Consider the following 19,039-nt stretch of genomic DNA (forward strand, 5'->3'; position numbering starts at 1 on the left):
GCAACAAGCATATGCAAATCTATAAATACGAGGTTAACCTAGAGTTAAAAGGTACGCAATATATTGCATCCATACGATACTTCCTATTGATATTTGAGATTTTTTGCTAGTACGTGATATTAACTTAGGCATCGGAGGGCCTTTGCCACGAGAAACAAAGTGTGTTCACCCATTTTCTGTTTTGCAGATTGTGGTTCCGACGACGAACTGGGGTTTCAGTGAGGAGGCACGAGTAACCGTTACATTATTGTGCTATTCAAAGCATCATTCGTTTTTGTCCACTTACAACAATCTTTAGAGCTTGGAGCGACTGAACCAAGGCACGGAGCCGATTGAGAGTCAGAGCTTAAAGCTTTGAAGTGATGGAACTGAGGCGTAGAGCCGGTATTGATCATAAGGCAAGAGGCTGAGGGGTCAAAGCTTGGAGCTTGAAGTGATGGAACCGAGGCATAGATCGATCATAAGGCAAGAGCCTAAGGGGTCGAAGCTTGAAGCTTGAAGTGATGGAACCGAGGCATAGAGCTGATTTGTGAGTCAGAGCATAGAGCTTGAGAGAACCAAGGCGTAGAGTCGGTTTCTTGCAGGGTTGACCTATTTCATGAGTGAGAGAGATGTAGAACATAGCATGTGTATGATGGTGATGGTTAGACTTGAACATATATGTTAATGTAATTGATGCAGACTCGATGTGATAATGGTGATCCAATTGTGCACGGGCCCGTGCGTGTGTGTTTGTTTTAAATGTAGAGCTTCTTTCAAGTTCTGGACTTGAGCATTCAGAACGTAGAGCTCGAGCATTCGGAGGGTGGAACCCGAGCATTCAAAGTGCAGGCGTTGAGCATCCAATACATAGTAGTTGGGCATTCAAACACAGGGCTTGAGCATTCAAGTGTAGAACTTGAGCATCCAGTACACAGTGGTTGGGCATTCGAAGAGCTTCGAGCATTCAAAGTATTGGACTTTGAGCATTCAAGTGTAGAGCTTGAGAATAGATGATATCTTGGTGATTGTTATGGCATGGAGCCTGTTGAGATAGTGGGTGTGGAGCCACTGAGTTTCTGGGCGTAGAGCTACTGAGTGACTTGGAGTTGTTGATAGTGATTTCATGGGTGGAGAGCCGCTGAGTGAGTAAGCATAGAGCTGTAGAGATAGTGAGCATAGAGCAGCTGAGATGGCTATAGGCATAGAGCCATTGAGTGACTGAAATGGTTGAGTAACTGATAGCAAGCACAAAGTTGCTGAGATAATGAACTCATGGCTCAATTGATGAGTGAGTGCAAAATTGCTGAAAGGTCAAAATAATAAGAACGGAGCTACTGAGTCGATGAGCTTGGAGCTACTGAGTGACTTGGTGGTAATGGTGAGTATAGAGATGCTGAACAGTGAGCGCAGAGCCGCTGAATGACTTGAGCACAAGGTTGTTTGAATGATGACGGAGCTGCTTGGTGATTATGATAGTGAGTACGGGCATAAGGTCTGAGTAACTTGACGGTGCTTGAAACAAGAGGCATGGTATTGCTGAATTGATGAACATGGAGATGGAGAGCATAGAGCTGCTGAGATAGGCAGGGCTTGGCCTATTTCTTCTTTTTGAGTGCCCCAAGGGTCAGCAGGCTCAATCCTCTTGGTTTCCCAATCGCTAGGCAGGGCTTGGCGTATTTCCAACCACTAATCCCATTGTCAATCACATAGACATAGGGGAAGTTAGACTCCTCTTCCATCACAAGACACTCATTATCCTTAAGAAATGTCATAGATGGTTTGGCTTGGATAATTGGAGTAATGTACTGGGTAGGATTATATGTGGAGTTGTGAGATAGGGTTATAAGATTGATGTTTCAAGGTGGTGGTTCGGCATTATTAGTGGGGAGTGGGTTGAATTGCACATTGGGTTTGGGTGGCTTTATAGCTTGGCTATTAATGAGATCCTGGATGTCATGGCGGAGACGCATGCAATAGTCCGTCTCATGCCTAGGGTGTTGGTGGTAAGCGCATTGTTTGTTGGCATCATAGTTTGGGCCGTAAGGTGGCTGAGGTGGTGGGTTGTTCAAGGGCTTCAGATGTCTTTGATGGCTCAGAATGGTTAAGGCTTGGGATGAGGTCATGTAAATGGAGCCAAAGTTGCGGCAGGGGAGATTTGAGTTTCGGGACGAGCTAACTTGGGAATGGGTCTTGAGGTAAGGCTGGGTTAAGGGTGTTTATGGAGGCATGAGATATGCGGGTCGGGAAGGTTTTCTTGGGCGGAGGAGCTTCTTCTTTCCCAATGAGCCCCAGCTTGATCCTTTATTCAATCTGCAGTCCAATAGCAAGCAGGCGTTTGAAATCAGTGGTAGCCTGAGTGTAGATATGTCTGAGATACTTAGGTTATAGGTTCTTGACAACTATCCTCACTTGGTCTCCCTCAGAGGGACGATTCTTTATCTTGGCAGCTTTTTCTCTCCATCTAGTCACAAAGGTAGCAAAGTCTTCACTTGACTCCTACTTGGTCATTTCCAAATCTCGAGTGGTTAACTCAATCTGGATATTGTATGCATATTGCTTGACAAAGGCATTGGCAATTTCTGGCCAAGTATGATAATGCACAAATTCCAGGGTGAGGAACCAAGCAAGAGTGCTTTCAGTGAGAGTCCGTTGGAATAATTGAGCAATGAGCTCATCATTCAGGCCCATTGGCTTCAGGGTGTTGAAAACATGGCGGACATGGCAGATAGGGTTGCCAGTTCCATTGAACTTTTCAATGTTTGGCATCTTGAACTTCTCAGGCAATTGAGAATCTGGAAAAAGGCAAAGTCCTTCAAAGTCCAGAATTTGGTCCCCTTGTGAGCGGGCCAGAGTGTGTTTAATCTCCTTGACTTGTTTGGCCAATTCAAGATTTTCTGTCGTTACCACCTTAAGAGGATTCTCACCTTCTTCTTTGTCTTCTTTGTCCTCGGCATCTCTTGCTGCTTTCTCAGCTAACAAATCGGTGATTTGAGCTTGGAGCTCAACAATGATAGCGTCGTTATCTGACATTTCTAAGATGAGAGTGGGAGGAAAGCTTGCTGAAGCTTGGGATTTGGTAGATGACCGGGTTTACTGAGAGGATAACCGTGAAGACCTAGGAAGTGACTGGGACCGTTGCAGTGGAGGTGTTCTGACAGGTGAAGATGACAGACGAGATGATTGCAAAGATTTCTACTTAGCGTAGTTTTGGGTGTCGTAAGAGTATAAGGCTCCGTTTCGGAAAAAAAAAAAAAAATCCTTATTTTTTAATAAGGCAATTTCAAACTCAAAATTATGGGCTTATTGAAATTTAAAAATATGTAATATGAATCTTGTTTGGAAGATCTCGATGAGATTTTTTTATACGATGCAAAAAAAAAATTGAAAAATTATTTTTCATTTACTTTATTTTTGAATTTGAAAATGTGAAATAAACTGCTTATTTTTTAAGAAGGTTTCTAGAACGGGGCCTAAAATTGGTTGTGGTTGCTTCTTTGTTCTACCTATCGTGTCTACTTTAAAAATAGAATAGCCGCGAGTCAGTATTTGGCTGATAGAGTTAGGATTTGGGCTGAAAATCCCAACCCTTCTGCACAGAAAGAGATGTTACAATAACAAATGATACAAGGTGTGAGGAAGAACTTCAAAGCAAAATGTAGGAAAATTTCTTAACCCGTGCGTTCTTGTCTTATTTTGATAAGTTCTATGGTTCTCTAACATACGTAAAGTTTGGGTAGTCTCAAGGGTGCTCCGTTGTCAAAAGGTGCAAGTCCTCTCACCAACCCATCATAGGCGGTGATCGGGTGATTCCCTTTTTGATATACCACTAGGTACAAGTGACTATGGAGTTTGCTGGAACCCCTAACATAACTCGTGACATGCCGAGATATTAGGTGAACTCAACAAGATTGCCCGTTCGATGCATATGATAAAAGAATTAAGTAAAGCAAGTATTAATCTTATGTCGAATTTTCTGGTTATGGCTCTCAAGTCCCCAGCAGAGTCGCCAAAAATTGTAGACACCTCCCAAACGAGGTATCGCCATAGAGATTGATCATGTTTGTTTGGTTCCACTTCATAAACCAAGATCGTGGATATTCCCATGGCTAGGAATATCGCCACACGATAACGGTTATCATCAAAATAGAGTCGTCACCTAGTTTTATAAAAACTAGAAAAAACAGACAAAGATTCCGGTACGTGAGCCAAGAGTATGATAAGGGGAAGGTGTTAAGCACCCCTCTTCACCCAGTCATGAGGTTGGCCCATAATTGTTTGACATACGATATATATTTGCTTTATTTAATTCTATCACGTAATCTGGTTATTAGCCTTTAACAATTGATATGGTGAGCCGATACAGTAAGTAAAAGCATGCATCAAAATAGGAAACAAACTATCTCAGAGAATGGATCCCTCGGCCGGTGAATAGATGTCACGGCCAAGGAATCCTTCTGAATTGATGTACCGGCCGAAGGATCGAAGATCCAGCCGATATTCTTCCTCACACCAGACTAAACGATTAACAAAAAATCAAAATACTATGATTAATATACAAAAGCATAAAAGAACTGAACCATAGGGGCCTCACCACCTTGATCCCTCAGTTGCTTGATTGTTTTGGATTGAGGATGATTAACTGATTTGCTTTTCGAAAACCCTAGGGTTAGAGTTTGTACTTCGGGGTTTGATCGTCAGATTGCGGCTACCTTTAAAAGGTTAGGCTTTTGTAGGGGGAGTATGAGGGAGTGTTTCTGCAGAATTTTGTGGCTAGAGAGGATTGATTGTGATGTATATTTCGGAACCCTAAGTGCCTCTTTATATAGGTAATTAGTGACTCACTCCGGCCAATTAAATGGCATGAATCAATAAGGTAGTATAGGGTAATAGGATCTCTAGACAAAATATGCTTCGTAGCCCGAACGTATCGAAAAAAGGATGCTGGGGTTTTGAGAAAGGATCAAACGATCGACAGAACATTCTAAAATCTGGAAAATAGACGATGTGGCGGTCGAAGGATGGATGTGGCGGTCGAAGAATAGATCTAGCTTCCGAGGAATCAATCTCTTAGAGAGATTGTAGAGACCCGTATTTTCTGAAAATGATTTAAAGGTTTTATAAATGTTAAAGTATTAGATAGATGAGAAATTTTTGGGTTTATTTGATTTGAGGCTTAAATGATAGAGTTGTTATTTGAGAGAGAGTGAGTGTAATTGGTTTGGGTGCTAGTATATAAGGATTGTGTGTGTGTTGTAGGGGATCCAAGTCCTCCCTTGTCTCTCTCTCTACCTCTCGGCTCTCTCCCTCTTCCTCTCTCATCCGACCCTCTCCCCTCTCTCTCACATTCTCTCTTGAATCTTCACCCTAAAACTCAAAACCCATGGTTATCAACCTCCGTTCCACCCTCTAGACGTGATTATAAGCTCGTGGTTCATTGGTTTGGGCTCGAAGAGAAGTATTCATGGAGGATTTCGAATTCAAAAGCTACGGCTTGCTTGTTTGGGTTGGTTCTTCGCATTTACGCTTCGAGGTAGGAATTTCTTACTCACTTTATGTGTTTATGAGTTGATTTCGTGCTTTAATAGAGCTTTGATTGTCCTCCTTCGTTCATTTGAAAAACTGTCAAAACCTACTGAAATCGCTCAAAATCGCCTAGGGATCGATCCCTAAGCAAGAGGGATCGATCCCTCATTCAAAATCTAATAGAATTTTGAATTTTGTGGTCGTAGTTCGTCAGTTCGTTGTTGTACCCCTTTGTATCTCATGTTCGTTTGTTGAAACTCATTCACCCTTATTGCATGTTTCATCGCATTTTCATATAACTTGAGTATAAATTTTTCTACTGGACTAGTGTAGCTCAACCTATCATTTTCAGGTAAAAAGCAAGGAAGTTGACATGGCAGGCATACCGTGCTTGTCAAGCATGCTAATCGAAGGTATAAAAGCGACGATATTTTGCATTTGACTTGAATGATATCTTTGAAGCAATGATTACTGTAAACTGTAATATTATTTTGGAATCTGTATATCTTGGGGCTTTGAGCCAGAATTGTAACTTTTGAATTTAACTTTGAGGATTGGGGAAAATATGTCATTTGGATATTATCGGTACTTCAATAATAATTTTATTTATTGAAAATGATTATTATTTATGTTGAAAATGGAGGGCGTGACAGAGATTTTCAAGCAACAAGTTTCACGGGTGAAAAAATGAAGTTGAGGCCGTGAGATCAATGTTACGGCCGACAGATGGATTTTTCTAAGATGCTGTATTTCTGTCTGAAAGGCTATATGGCTCTGAATTGGGTCATCTAAGTAGCTAAAAGTACTTACCAAAAGTCCATAGGTTTACGAGAAGTCAATCAACAATCACTGTATCCATTCATCATCAGGATGGTCCCCAAAGTGGGACTTGAAATAATTGTTAGGCCAAATTGGGGTGTCTACAGCCGCTTTCAATTTCTAGTCAAACTTCATTTTCAATCAAGTTAAGAGGTAGAGAGAATTTCAATCACTCAAAAGTTGGCCGTCTAAAAGCCGAACCTAAAGGTTGGTGGTCCTAACATTAAAAACCATAAATCAAACCTTTCGGCCTAGCTCTATTGGCTCCCTGTGGATACGCCTCTGGACTTCTGGATATTATGCTTTCATCCAACCTAACCCTACGCTTGGGGCATTATTATTTCGGCACATGATATGCACCCAATAATGCATATTCTTGGTGTTTAAATCCTTAGTTTTATTACTTTATGTTTAGTTAATTTAGCTTTTTGTTTGATATTGTACGTAGGGTATGTTATTTTCATTTTGTAGGAAAACTGCTTAATAAAGGAGGTTTTAAAGCTTAAAGCGTGCCGGAGGCATCCAAGACTCAAAGATGATCAAGAATGGAGTCACCGGGGCCTAAGGATGAAGAGTCAAAGACCCGGAGGAGACCCGAAGACATGGAAGGGCAAGAGGAGGACTAAAGAGCAAAAGCTGGTGTTAAAGGCCTCAGTAACGATACCAAAGCAGTGGTGGTATTGGTACCGAGTGGGTTAAAGGAAGCAACTTAGTGAGCTTGGTACCGATACCATATCAGAGGAGGTATCGATACCGAGGGGCCTTCGAAGCTATATTTTAGGGCAACTTTGTAAGTAATTGTGGGCGATATAAATACCTTGTTATGTCACCATTACATGGAATTAGATATAGTAGTACACCTTTTTGGATCTAGAATAGGATTTGCTTACTCTTGCTATTTTGTTATTACTTGTTCTTTATTTTCCTAGCAAAAACCTGCATTTTCTACCTTTGTTAATTTTAGTTTGTGATTTCCATCTTCATTAAAGTTGTAGCTACGTTCTTGATCTATAGTAATCTCAAGTTTATTTCAAGTTTCGTTGCTTTAATATGTTTTCTAGATTTTGTCTTGCTTCTATCTCTCTAGATATGAGTGAGTAGTTTATAAGGCTTGGTCATGGAGTGATTAGCACCTCATGACTTGAGTTAATATTGATTTTCTCATCATAAAGTTTCAATCTTTGGTTCGGAAATCGAGTTAGTTCGGATTCGTTTGTTACTTTGTTAAGGTGTTAACCTCCTTGATCATGTGTAGGCAAGAGCGTGCTACTTGCCACACATGATGCTTGGAGCAATGTCGCTCGATCGAGGCATTTGCCAAGTGAATTCTAGAACTCGCTCCATATTTGAACCACGATTCTTCCGGCTTGAGAACCTTAGTTGTGTATCTCAAATCGAGTAATAGGATGAGAAAAGTGGTTTGACTTGAGTCGTGGGTGTTAGGATCTCCTAGACCTAGACTTCCATTTTATATTAGTTAAATCTTCGTTCAATTTAGCTGTTTATTTCCCACCGTTTAAAGTAAAACAACGTTGGCCGTCTAAACGCCGAAAACCTTGCTTACATCTACAAATCCATTCAAGCCGTATTAAATTTTTCCTTGGGTATGATACCCGGTCTTCCAGGTTATTTTGCTTCAATTGATGTATTAGCCTTACGCTTGGGGTGATCATATATTTACATATTGAAGGATGAAGCAGCACACAATTAGGTCGCAAGCAACCCCAAAAAGTTGACAGCATTTGAAAGATTTTGAACCTGATCATATCTTAGTTAATAGAGAAAGACTACGATAACACACCCCTTATTTGGATGTGTATCATATGCACCCCCAAAATGTTATGATTCATAGAGAAAATGTTGAGAATTTTATTGTTAAAAAGTTACGATTTTGGGATAAAAGTTACTACAAATATAAATGTTACGAATTGTATTGCTAAAAAGTTACTCCATGATTTTTTAGTATAAAAGTTAAGACATGCACCAAAATGTTATGAATCATAATGAAAATGTTATGAATCGTATTGCTGAAAGGTATGTATATTCACAGTATCAACCCTTACCAAGTTTTTCGACGACTTCCCAAAACATAAAGTGCAATCTTTGCCTCACTGCACAATAAAGAGTCGAGTACTCAATGGATTACGTGTTCACTTCTAAGTTCTAACCGAATTCAACATGTACTCATACGTCTTATAAATTGTAACTTGTGTTTTAAAGTTTGTGCCAGCAACAAGCTTTCCACATTTACGAAATCAACCTTTTATATAGCTCAAGTATCTCCCATAAGAAACAAATTAATTAGCTCAAGGGCATGGTAAATAAAGTTATTCCTTTTTGAGGTTCTATGATTGTTGTTTTTTTTTTTTGTGAAATTTCTAATTTTTTCTTGAGTTATTAATTTGATATGAGTAATTGATCCCACCTTTCCTCCCATCAAAGAAAGATCTTGCCCACCTAGTATTTAACATGATTTTTTCATGTGCGCGCACTTTGAATTTGTTACTTATTAATAATATGTATTGACAGTTAACACTCGTAAATTTATACTCCATCTATCCACTTTTAGGTGTCTTGTATTTCATTTTGGGTTGTCCCTAAATAAGTGTCCTTTTGTAAAGTTAGTGGGTAAAAATTGGTACATTTTCTATTTTGTCCATAAAAGTAAATTTCCTTTTTAATAGAAGATGAGTAAAAGTGCAATGATGATATCTCCATAGAGGGTAAATATGAAAGTAATATTTTAGAGGTACAATTATGTTGACTCCTAAAGCTGCGTAAAAGTCAAACTGGAACACTTAAAAAAGGACCGAAAGAGTATATCACAGATTGTCTTTTGTTGCCTATTAACGCTTTAAACAACTATTGTGATTGTAAGGATGGAAGATGTCATCCTTACAACTATTAGCGCTTTAAACAACTATTGTGGTTGTAAGGATGAAAAATGTCATCCTTATAACAATTATATGCCATTCTTTCCCCAATTTCTCCGTTTAATCTCTTTCTGTTTTTTTTTTGGGAGTATTTGACGCTAATTTATTATTCCTACTATTTTCTTGGCTGTAGAAAAAAGAAAGAAAGTAGGTATTGTCATAGCCAAACCAGAGATGCAGCAATTGGCAGGACTCTCAATGTCTTCTCTTCTTCTTCCTCCTCCTCCATTATGGCGGTTCGCAATGCTTTCTGATTTGATTGAAACTCCTACATGTGATGCAAACATAAAAATAAAGAGTTAGCTCAATGATGCTAAACTGCATTTCGGGCTTTAACTTTGTAGATAAACTTAGATTTGCTGATGAAAAGACAGTATGCATCTTCCCCATTACTAGGGCCTAGGGGGAATCAGCCAAAAATTGTCCCCTATAATCTTGAAATTAGCGTTAAGCTGTACTCCCAACTAACTCAAATTAATGTTACTCACTCCAAAATAAAATTTTACTATCTTAAATGTTTTGCACTCGATTGAGGTTGGGAAAATATGTGGTGGCTGTGTGGCGTATGCGGTAACGGTGATCATGGAGAAACATATCTGGGTTGGGTTCTGAAACTTCGTTTGGTCATTAGGGAAATAATTGTGGGGGTAAATTACATTAAACCCCCTCTAACTATCGCTCATTTTCGAGTTGCCCCCTTAATCTTTAAACTCAGACACTTACCCTCCTCAAAGTATGTGAATCCAAAATGGAGTGGATGTCATTAACGGAAAATTAGCATTTACATTTCTACCCTTTAGCCTAACCAACACATCATCTCATCTACCTACAACCTACGCCAGAACTCTGTTACCTTCACCAGAATCACCACAACCCATACTCAACAAAACTCATAAAACAAATTGAATAAGGACAAAATCCAAATTAAAGTTGTCGTCAACAAGTTTTTGGTCGGTGAAAACACTCTTTATAGAAAGAGCCATGCTACTTCCACTGACCAAACCCATACCGATGAGGTACCAAAGGGCACGCATGACTCACTCTGGATTCCGCACAGATGATCTGAGCCATTCAATAATTTAAAAAAAATTGAGTTGGCCTGCAATTATTAGATTCTGAAATCTGAATAAAAAATGAAAGATTGAATTGAACATTTACACATATCGAATTGAGTTGATTTTTCACGGGCCCACTCGGATTTTTTTTTTCAATTATTGAAAGGTTTAAATCATCCGTGCATGACTCGAAGTGTGCCCCACATGCCCGTCGATACCCCACGATATGAATTTCATTGGTCCCCTTAAGATTAAACTTATAGAAACCCGAGAGATAGGGAGGGAGAGACTAACCCAAATAAATTAAATTCTGCCAGAAGTTGAAGGAATTTCCACTCCGGAACGACCCATTTCTGTGAAGTTGTTCAAAAGGAGTACCGTGTTTCATTTGAGTGGGGTCCACGCATGCCAGCTCAGGTTTTTGCACAAGGAAAGTTAAAGCAATGTCTGCAGATGCATTGATGGTAGATAACAGTTAGACATTCAAATGTTGTTCTATATTTAATATGGGGTGCTAGGATTCCGGACATGTAGTGAGCAAAGTCACTATTGAATTACAGTAAACAATTTCAGTTGTCTAAAAGTATTTTAAATAGTTCGGAAGAGTTTAAAATCCAGACACTGAGATAGATGGCTGCAACTTTGTAGTAACTTTGCTCATTATAGGATCCTCCGATTCGCTAATATCATAGAAAGTAAAAAAGAACATCTCCAACTAGAATCCATCTATAGCACATCAAAATTTTTGTGTATGGTTCTACATCTTGAATACTTACAATTGCACGGGAAAACTTAGCACTCCATATATAGTACCTACTACAACTCACACATACAGTAAAACATTATGGAATACCAAAGAAAAATTCCTCCAACCAATATGCCTAATTTGACATGGCATGCCAAGTAGATGAATTGATATTTGAGTCAAGTCCAACTAAGATGTCTATTGCCTTTTCTTAATAGAAAATTTTGTGGAATATGCTAAATTTGGTGTATGCGTGCAAATTTGGAAATTTATCATGTGCGGATCCCGAAATTTCTTGTATATATGTGGATACCAATGTTCATTAAAGAAACCAGCTGTTTTGTTTTTCGTATTTGAATTGTGGTAAACTTATTGTACTTGAACTGCTTTATTGTGTATGTTTATGGTAAGTTTTTCGTTTCAATATTAGAAATTTATCAAATTTCACTACAAATTTACTAAAATTTTAACAAACATGCATGCAAATGAATGGACACAATCAACCATGAACGCAAAATCAAAAATAACAATTTTATCAAATAATTTTACAAATGCCCCTTACAATAAATGTACCATAAACGCAAACAAAAGTTAAAAAGATAATTTTTCTCATGATAAAATTGTATAATATGACGAAATCCAAAATTAAAAATAACAAACTTATCACGCAAAAAATTTATCACAATTCTTGAAATTTATCTCATTCCGAAAGAGGTAAGGTAATAAATTTGCGGTAATAAACGGATATAATTAAGGAGAGTCTTTTTCTTTTTTTGGATAGTGGGATATGAGGACACTTTGATGCAATTTCAGATAAAAAAACAACCCATAATGATGCCATGAACTAGACTATAGGAGCTGCATTTAAAATAAAACTTTAATTTTCTCTATTTAATAATACTAAATGGTCACCATAATATTCACCATATACAGAGCTTAGCCACCAAAAAAAAAAAAAAAAAACCCCAACATATATACAGAAGTGGAACAACGACATTTTTTTCACCCGCATGTAGAATGTCTCTCTCTAGTGGCTTTCTTAAGTAAATAACCAGAAATCTATCCGAAAACAAAAAAAAGTAGCACGAGCATGTCCTAAAAAATGATAGAATCCAGAAAAACTTTCTAGGAAAATGTCCATTAAAGAGAAATGGACCATCCAGATTCACTGCGAAAACAAGAAAAACCTCCCGAAATATAGGTATACAACAGGGAAAACCTTGGCTAAATTATTGTCAGTATATTTCATTATCTTTCCTGATTTTTTTTTGAATGTGTGTTAAATTTGTTCATTAGAGACGAGATGATTCCAAAATATACAAAAAGTAAAAAGTAGAAAGTAAAAAAAAAAAAAAACACTATAACAAAAAAAAATTGAAATATCTATTTAATTGTCTTTAGTGTGATCTTATCTAAACTTTTGTTGATTTTGTTTAATGTTTTTATACTCTTCTAATTATTTTCGTTGAGAAGAGTTATTAAACTCAATATATTCGACCAAAAACATGCAAAACAAAAGGTCACTAAAAATAATCAGGGTACGTTTGGTTCGATAGAATAGAATTGACAATGGAATGGAATTGAGGTTGGAATAGAATTGGAGAAAATGAGATTGAAATATCCATTCCCATTTCCAAATTTGGTTGTGCTCAGAAATAGTCATTCTCATCTGCAATGGAATGGTGTGGCAATAGTAATTTTTGGTATGATAAAAGTGAATCATGGAGTGACACTAGTAATTATGGCATGACAAAGAAATGGAATGATAATTCCTTTGTTTTTTTAATGGCATGACAATTCCTTTACTAAAGTAAATAGTGATTTCATTTGGAATGACCATTCTATGATCATTTAATGGTAAACTAAATATGAGAATAAGTATGTCATTAGAATGACCATTTCATTCCAACTTTGATTCCATTGCATCAAACATACACTTTATATAGAAACTTTGTTTTGAAAAAACTAATTTGAGTCAAAACTCATGCATCCTTAATGATCAAAACAATTAAACTACTACTCATTTTGTCTAGATTTAATAGTCCCTGATTCGATACTAATCGGATAAAAAATGAGTTTTATCTTTAAATTAATAATAAATTTTATATCAAATATGAATCTTATTTGATAGATCTCAACTAATTCTATAAGATAATGTTTTTAAAATTACATAAAACATAATAAATTATAAGATATAATCAATTAAAAAGAGGCACGAACTCCTAAAAAAACTATTAAATCCGGATAGAGGGAGTAGTAATACTCACCATACAATTCACTCGACACAAGATCACGCAGATATAGAGCACCAGTTCTTTCAGCCAGTAGAATGTCTTCTCCAGTGATTCCATGTAAATAAAGAACCATCTCTCTACGCCCATATCGAGCAGCATAATGGAGAGGTGTATATTCATATCTGTCCAAAACATTTGCAAGAATGGAGTTTTTGTTGACTAACATTTCGGCTTCCTCAATGGTGCCACATATTGCAGCCCAGTGAAGGGCTGTCCAGCCAATCTCGTCAACTAGATGTACAACATCATACCGTGTCATCTTCTCCAAAAGCTTCCTCACAAAATGGGTTCTCCCCCCAGTCTGGATGGCGACTTGAAGTGCTGTTTGGTAGAGCGGGGTGATGGCAGCCGTAACAGCAGCTGGATCCTGTTGAATGATTCCCATTGCTTCCTCCCAATCCCCCTTCACTACAGCTTTGTGCAGGGGCAGATAACGGGTTACCCTATTCTCTTCTTCTTCGTCTGCATGCATGCATATGTCAATCATGATCTGTTAGATTAATTTCTGGGACAGATCGATCAGAGAGATATGAATTGTGATTGTATATAGTATTAATTGTTTAGCTTGCCTAACTAGCTTGCATTCTAACTGGAGTATTTTTCAATGAACAAAATTAACTAGTACTATAAATGAAAGCCTGCAGTTATATAGGCAAGTGGATTACAACATATTATACGCCCGACGTGCAATAAAAAATATTACCAAACTGTTGTTACTTACCAAAACAAATTTCAAGCTTTATAAGAAAATAAAGTTGATTTATCATGCCGCAAGAGCGAGGTATTTTATCTCGCTCTTTTTCGCGTGTCAGTTTTTTATCACGCCATAAGAGCGAGATCTTTTATCTACAATTACAGATTTGAAAGAACTGAGATACAATATATTAAGCTCTACTTTTTATTTCAGCTTTTGACTTAAACTGAGATTAAAAATTTAGCCTACAATTCTTTACACACTTTTACTAAAACTGTGATCTTTGTGAACTTCCTTGGTGTGCCCTTTATCTATTATTGTAGTAGTGTAAGCAAATCCGGACCAAGTCTTATATATCCCCATTTGCACCCAGTCTTATATATCCCCATTTGCACCCAGTTTGCTTATACAGATGATAAGCCGGGGATCCTAGCGAAACCCACCCCACATCCCAGGATAAACTTATTCAAGTGGGCATAATTACCGGCTTGCCCCTCAAACCTCTCCAAATCCTTTTTGTATTCTCATTAGGGGAAATTAAATGAACTCTCACGTGATTTCTTTCTCCCAAAGTTTATCGATCCATTTCAATTATATACTAAACAAATTCCTTATTATTTAGTTAATCGCTTCTTCTTAACTGTATAATTTCTCCTTATAACATATCTAGTTCTTATATATCCACCCTGCTTCCTTATTCCCAAAGTCTTATCCGCTCGTCAAACAAGCTGTAAAGGTTTGCTCATTTCTAAGTTGTCTTGTTCAAAGTCTATCATATAAATTTTTTTTTTTGATCGGTGGTAGTTAGTATTGCTAGAATAGCTAGATCAACACCTTTAGCCTTAAGGGTTATGTATATGTAGTAAATAAATAATGGTGTATATTTATAAGCCATTATTTAATTATGTCATAGTTTGACCAATATATGCATATTATTTATACACGCATCATAATTTAATGTTATATATTCTCTTGTCCTCTGTCGTGTTCGTGTCTTCATTGTTTATAAAATCTCGTATCCCATGTCTGTGTCCTCTTGTAGTCCTACATAGGATATAAATACACGGACATAAACTCTGTGGTCTGGGCAACCAAAACAAAAATTTTAACTTTGATATAAATACAAGAAATGTTCCCTTAAATAGTCCAAATTAACCATTTGCTTGATGTTGTGGTCGGTAGATACTGCCTTAAGTTCCACTTGAGCTGAGTTCGATTCCTAGTGGCCCCTTTTACACCCCTTTTTCTTTTATTTCTCTATTTTTTTGGGGTCTTTTGGTTTTTCTCCCAATCAATAATATTACAAAATCAAATTACTAAATTATGTTATTGGAAAGGGTAGTGATTTTGCCACACCCTTTTTTGATAATGCCACACCCTGCAAGTGCATTTTTTGGTGCAAAAATACACTTGCAGGGTATGACATTATCAAAAAATGGTATGGAAAAATCATTTCCCTATTGGAAATTTTAGATATAACAAACACAACATTAATGTACAAGTGATGTGTTCTTACATTTGATTAAAAATAACTCATAGTTAAAATAAATTGAGCGAGCTAACAAGGTTTTTTTTCACACAAATCTTAGTTAGAATATGAAGCAAACTTTCTTTTTTTCTTAAAAAAATAAAATCTTACAATATGTTAATTAAAATAAATTGAGTTCCACTAAGAGCATTTTTGGACTTTTGGAGCATTTTTGATGTTTTAGGTTTTTTCGAGAAAGATCATTCTCCTCACATATATCCACTAAAAAGCCAAAAAAAGCAAAAAAAAAAAAACTCAAGTTAGCGGAACGGACCTTGAGTTCTTGGATAAATAAAGTATAATGACTCAATTGAAGAATTTGTTTCAAAAAATGCAAAGATAAGTTATTTTCTAGGGAAAGTCTACAATGCACTCCCCTTAAAATGGTATACCATATGCACTTATTTTATGATTCATTCGTAACATTTTAGTGTGTTTCGTAACTTTTGTTCTAGAATTCATAATCTTTCAACAGTATGATTCGTAACATTTTTATTATGATTCATATCGTTTTGGTATATCTCGTAACCTTTATACGATTCGTAACTTTTTAGCAATATGATTCATAACATTTTCTCTATAATTCATAACATTTTGAGGTGTGCATTGTAGTCTTTTCCTATTTTCTATGGTAAGATGTGTAACTTTGTGACACAATTTTGAGCAGGATAGTGTCCCAAATCATTCGATGCACGTCGGCTCGCATGTATATATCAAACTAACATGAGTAATGTTATACAATGCTAAAAATATATATAATCTTTTAACAAAATTTTGAGCACAATAATGTCCGGAACGATTCGATGCACGTTAGCCCACATGTATAGAACTAACAAATGTAATGTTTTACACCTAACATGCATGAATGCTGTTTTACAAACTTACGTCCAAGCCTAATATTCGAACAACTCAACTCAAATCAAATTAAAACTTCTTTAAAAAAAAAAAAAAAAGTCATTAATTACCATACTGCCATAGAGATGAAGTCGGATCAAACATTTTCTCCAACTGCGTCCACAATTCTTTAGCGGTTTCCCAGCCCAACGCACTTAGGCGGATATCTTGGGTGAGGGTTGCCAGTAACCATCCCCGTACAAGATTGTCTGATCTCTTCCAGGCCTTGTAGTAATCTTGGTTGGCAATATCCTCCTTCGCTGTGTCATGGATGAAACCAATCAAACCTCGCTTCTCAATGAAGTCCTCCATCAATTTCTTCCACGTGTCGTAGTCTCTTTCAGACAACAACTGGGGGACGAAGTCCAGGACGTTAAACTCCGTCGGGCATGGGTACTTCTCACTTGGGGAGCTAGTATTGAATTTAGACGTCGGATCGAACATTTTCTCCAACTGCGTCCACAATTTTTGAGCGGTTTCCAAACCCAACATGTCTAGGCGGATATCTTCGGTAAGGGTTGCCAGTATCCATCCATGTACAAGATTGTTTGATCTCTTCCAAGCCTTGTAGTCATCTTGGTTGTCAATTTCCTCCTTCGCTGTGCCATCAATGAAACCAATCAAACCTCGCTTCTCAATGAAGTCCTCCATCAATTTCTTCCACTTCTTGTAGCCTCTTTCCGACAGCAACTTGGGGACGAAGTCCAGGACATTAAACACCGTCGGGCACGGGTACTTCTCAGTTGGGGAACTAGTATTAATATTGCTTGGGGAAGCCATTGATGTGTGTGTGTGGATATATGGAAAAGTATTTGAAATATAGTATTCGATCTCTCCTCACTGGTTTAGATGTTGTTGTGCAATACATGCCATGCCATGATCGGCTATTTAAATTTCTCGGTCGACCCTTTTAGTTCTGTGATTCTTTACTTCCTTCCTTAATTCCTTGTGCATGGTACTTCTCTTTTCACTGTTGTGGTATTATGGTTCATATCACTCAACCTTCACTTTGATACTTTGGTCACGGTGATACGAATTGGATTGCCCATGCACTTTTAACACGGATGAACAACATCATCATATCAACTTTAATTTTTACCAAATATATATTTTACCCTTTCTGCAATTTTCCTGGAGAAGATTGATAAAGTGGTCTTAGCCTCGGTTAAATGGGAGTTCAGGGGTTGTTTGTGCCTTGGGGCGCATTAGGCTTTTGGGTTCCCAAAATGGATTTATTCCTAATTAATGATCTTCAAAATGAAAATTTCATCTCTGTCGTCCAAGTTACAAATCTCATCAAGTAGAACTTACTCTGTAAAAATTCAAGTTAATTGGATATTGTTAACTATCGAATATCGATCTCACCGGCCTTATACTACCTAAGTCAAATCCTAAGTCTCCATACCTAGACAGAAAACTGTGCTTATTAGTGGAGAGCCAAAACTAACTAATTTTGGCAATACAACACTTTCACTCATAGGTGCAGTCTGCCCTATATACCAAGTCTAAGACAGCACACGGTCGTTTGGTTTTGATGAAGATAAGCAAATAAGCAATCAGACAGCACATTTTCACTAATAGGTGCAGCCTGCCCTATATACGGTTTGGCTATGGTACACACATCAAAAAACTTCGTTGACGAAAATTTTGGTTACCAGAATAATGTGCACTTACCTCACACCAAATATATGGTAATGGTTTTAAATAACAGGTTGGGGACACATAATGGTAACGGTTGAGGTGGAACGGTATCGGGAGTATCGAAAGATACGTAACGGGAATTGGTTGTCGCGGTCGTGAATTTTTAAAATTATCTTTTAGAATGATAAAATATTAAGTGCCAAAATCACCCGTAACGTACGGTCGTGAATCGGTATGTGAATTGGAAATGGACCGACAAATAACGGAAACTGGCCAATAAGCATGCGATTTTCCCTCCCACTTGTATATTGGGGTCAAACGGTACACCCCTCTTGTAACTAAACAAAAGCATGTGTAAAATACACCAAAATTATGAGTAACATACACCAAAAAAGTACACACTAGGTGTAGCATATATAGTTTTCTCCTATGTTTTCGTTGAATAGTTTGCTTTCGGTCACGAAATCAAAAGGGATTTGAATTAAAGGGTTTTTGGAAATTTGCCGTACTGCATATGAGGAAGATACTTGGATTGATGAAATGGTTTTGCTTTCTGTCCATGACATCTACTACTTTGATTAAATTATTGAAATTTTGCTCTTTTTTTTCTTTTTTAAAGAAAGGAATATTTGTTTTTGAAAATGTCAGTCCTTGCTTTGGGAAACTTTTCTCAAGATTGCAAAAATTGTGCCATCAATGATCTCAAAGTAGAGGAACCCCAACTCAAACCATTGACACGTATTCTGGGACGGGACTCTCATAACCTATTGTTGGTTTTGCTTCGGCAGGGTGTTCGTTAGTTTTAGATTTAGTAGTTTTGTTTTCATTCCTGTCTATCGTGATGTAATCTTTTGCCTTCAAGCTTTTGCAATGGAAATTGCTTGGCTGTTTGATTAAAAAAAAAAAAAGATCTCAAAGCAAGCCTGAAGTG

General features: G+C 37.3%; 1 protein-coding gene across 3 annotated transcripts in view; it reads right to left on the reverse strand.

Moving 5' to 3' along the window:
* Window positions 1-17,463, reverse strand: part of LOC131318927 (uncharacterized) — a 37,749-nt gene extending 20,286 nt beyond the window's left edge. Inside the window, exons 1-5 of one of the 3 annotated variants that reach the window (XM_058348976.1) lie at window positions 16,539-17,463; window positions 13,325-13,813; window positions 10,607-10,759; window positions 9,427-9,525; window positions 8,388-8,435 (exon numbers count right to left, since the gene is read on the reverse strand). In XM_058348976.1, the coding sequence (XP_058204959.1) occupies window positions 8,388-8,435; window positions 9,427-9,525; window positions 10,607-10,759; window positions 13,325-13,813; window positions 16,539-17,247 (1,498 nt within the window). In that variant the 5' untranslated portion in view covers window positions 17,248-17,463. The remainder of the gene's footprint in view (window positions 1-8,387; window positions 8,436-9,426; window positions 9,526-10,606; window positions 10,760-13,324; window positions 13,814-16,538) is intronic. The other 2 variants (XM_058348975.1, XM_058348977.1) reach the window with 2 other exon arrangements.
* Between the last annotated feature and the right edge of the window lie 1,576 nt (window positions 17,464-19,039).

This window comes from Rhododendron vialii, chromosome 3a, assembly GCF_030253575.1.
Source record: "Rhododendron vialii isolate Sample 1 chromosome 3a, ASM3025357v1".
NCBI classification, from domain to species: domain Eukaryota; kingdom Viridiplantae; phylum Streptophyta; class Magnoliopsida; order Ericales; family Ericaceae; genus Rhododendron; species Rhododendron vialii.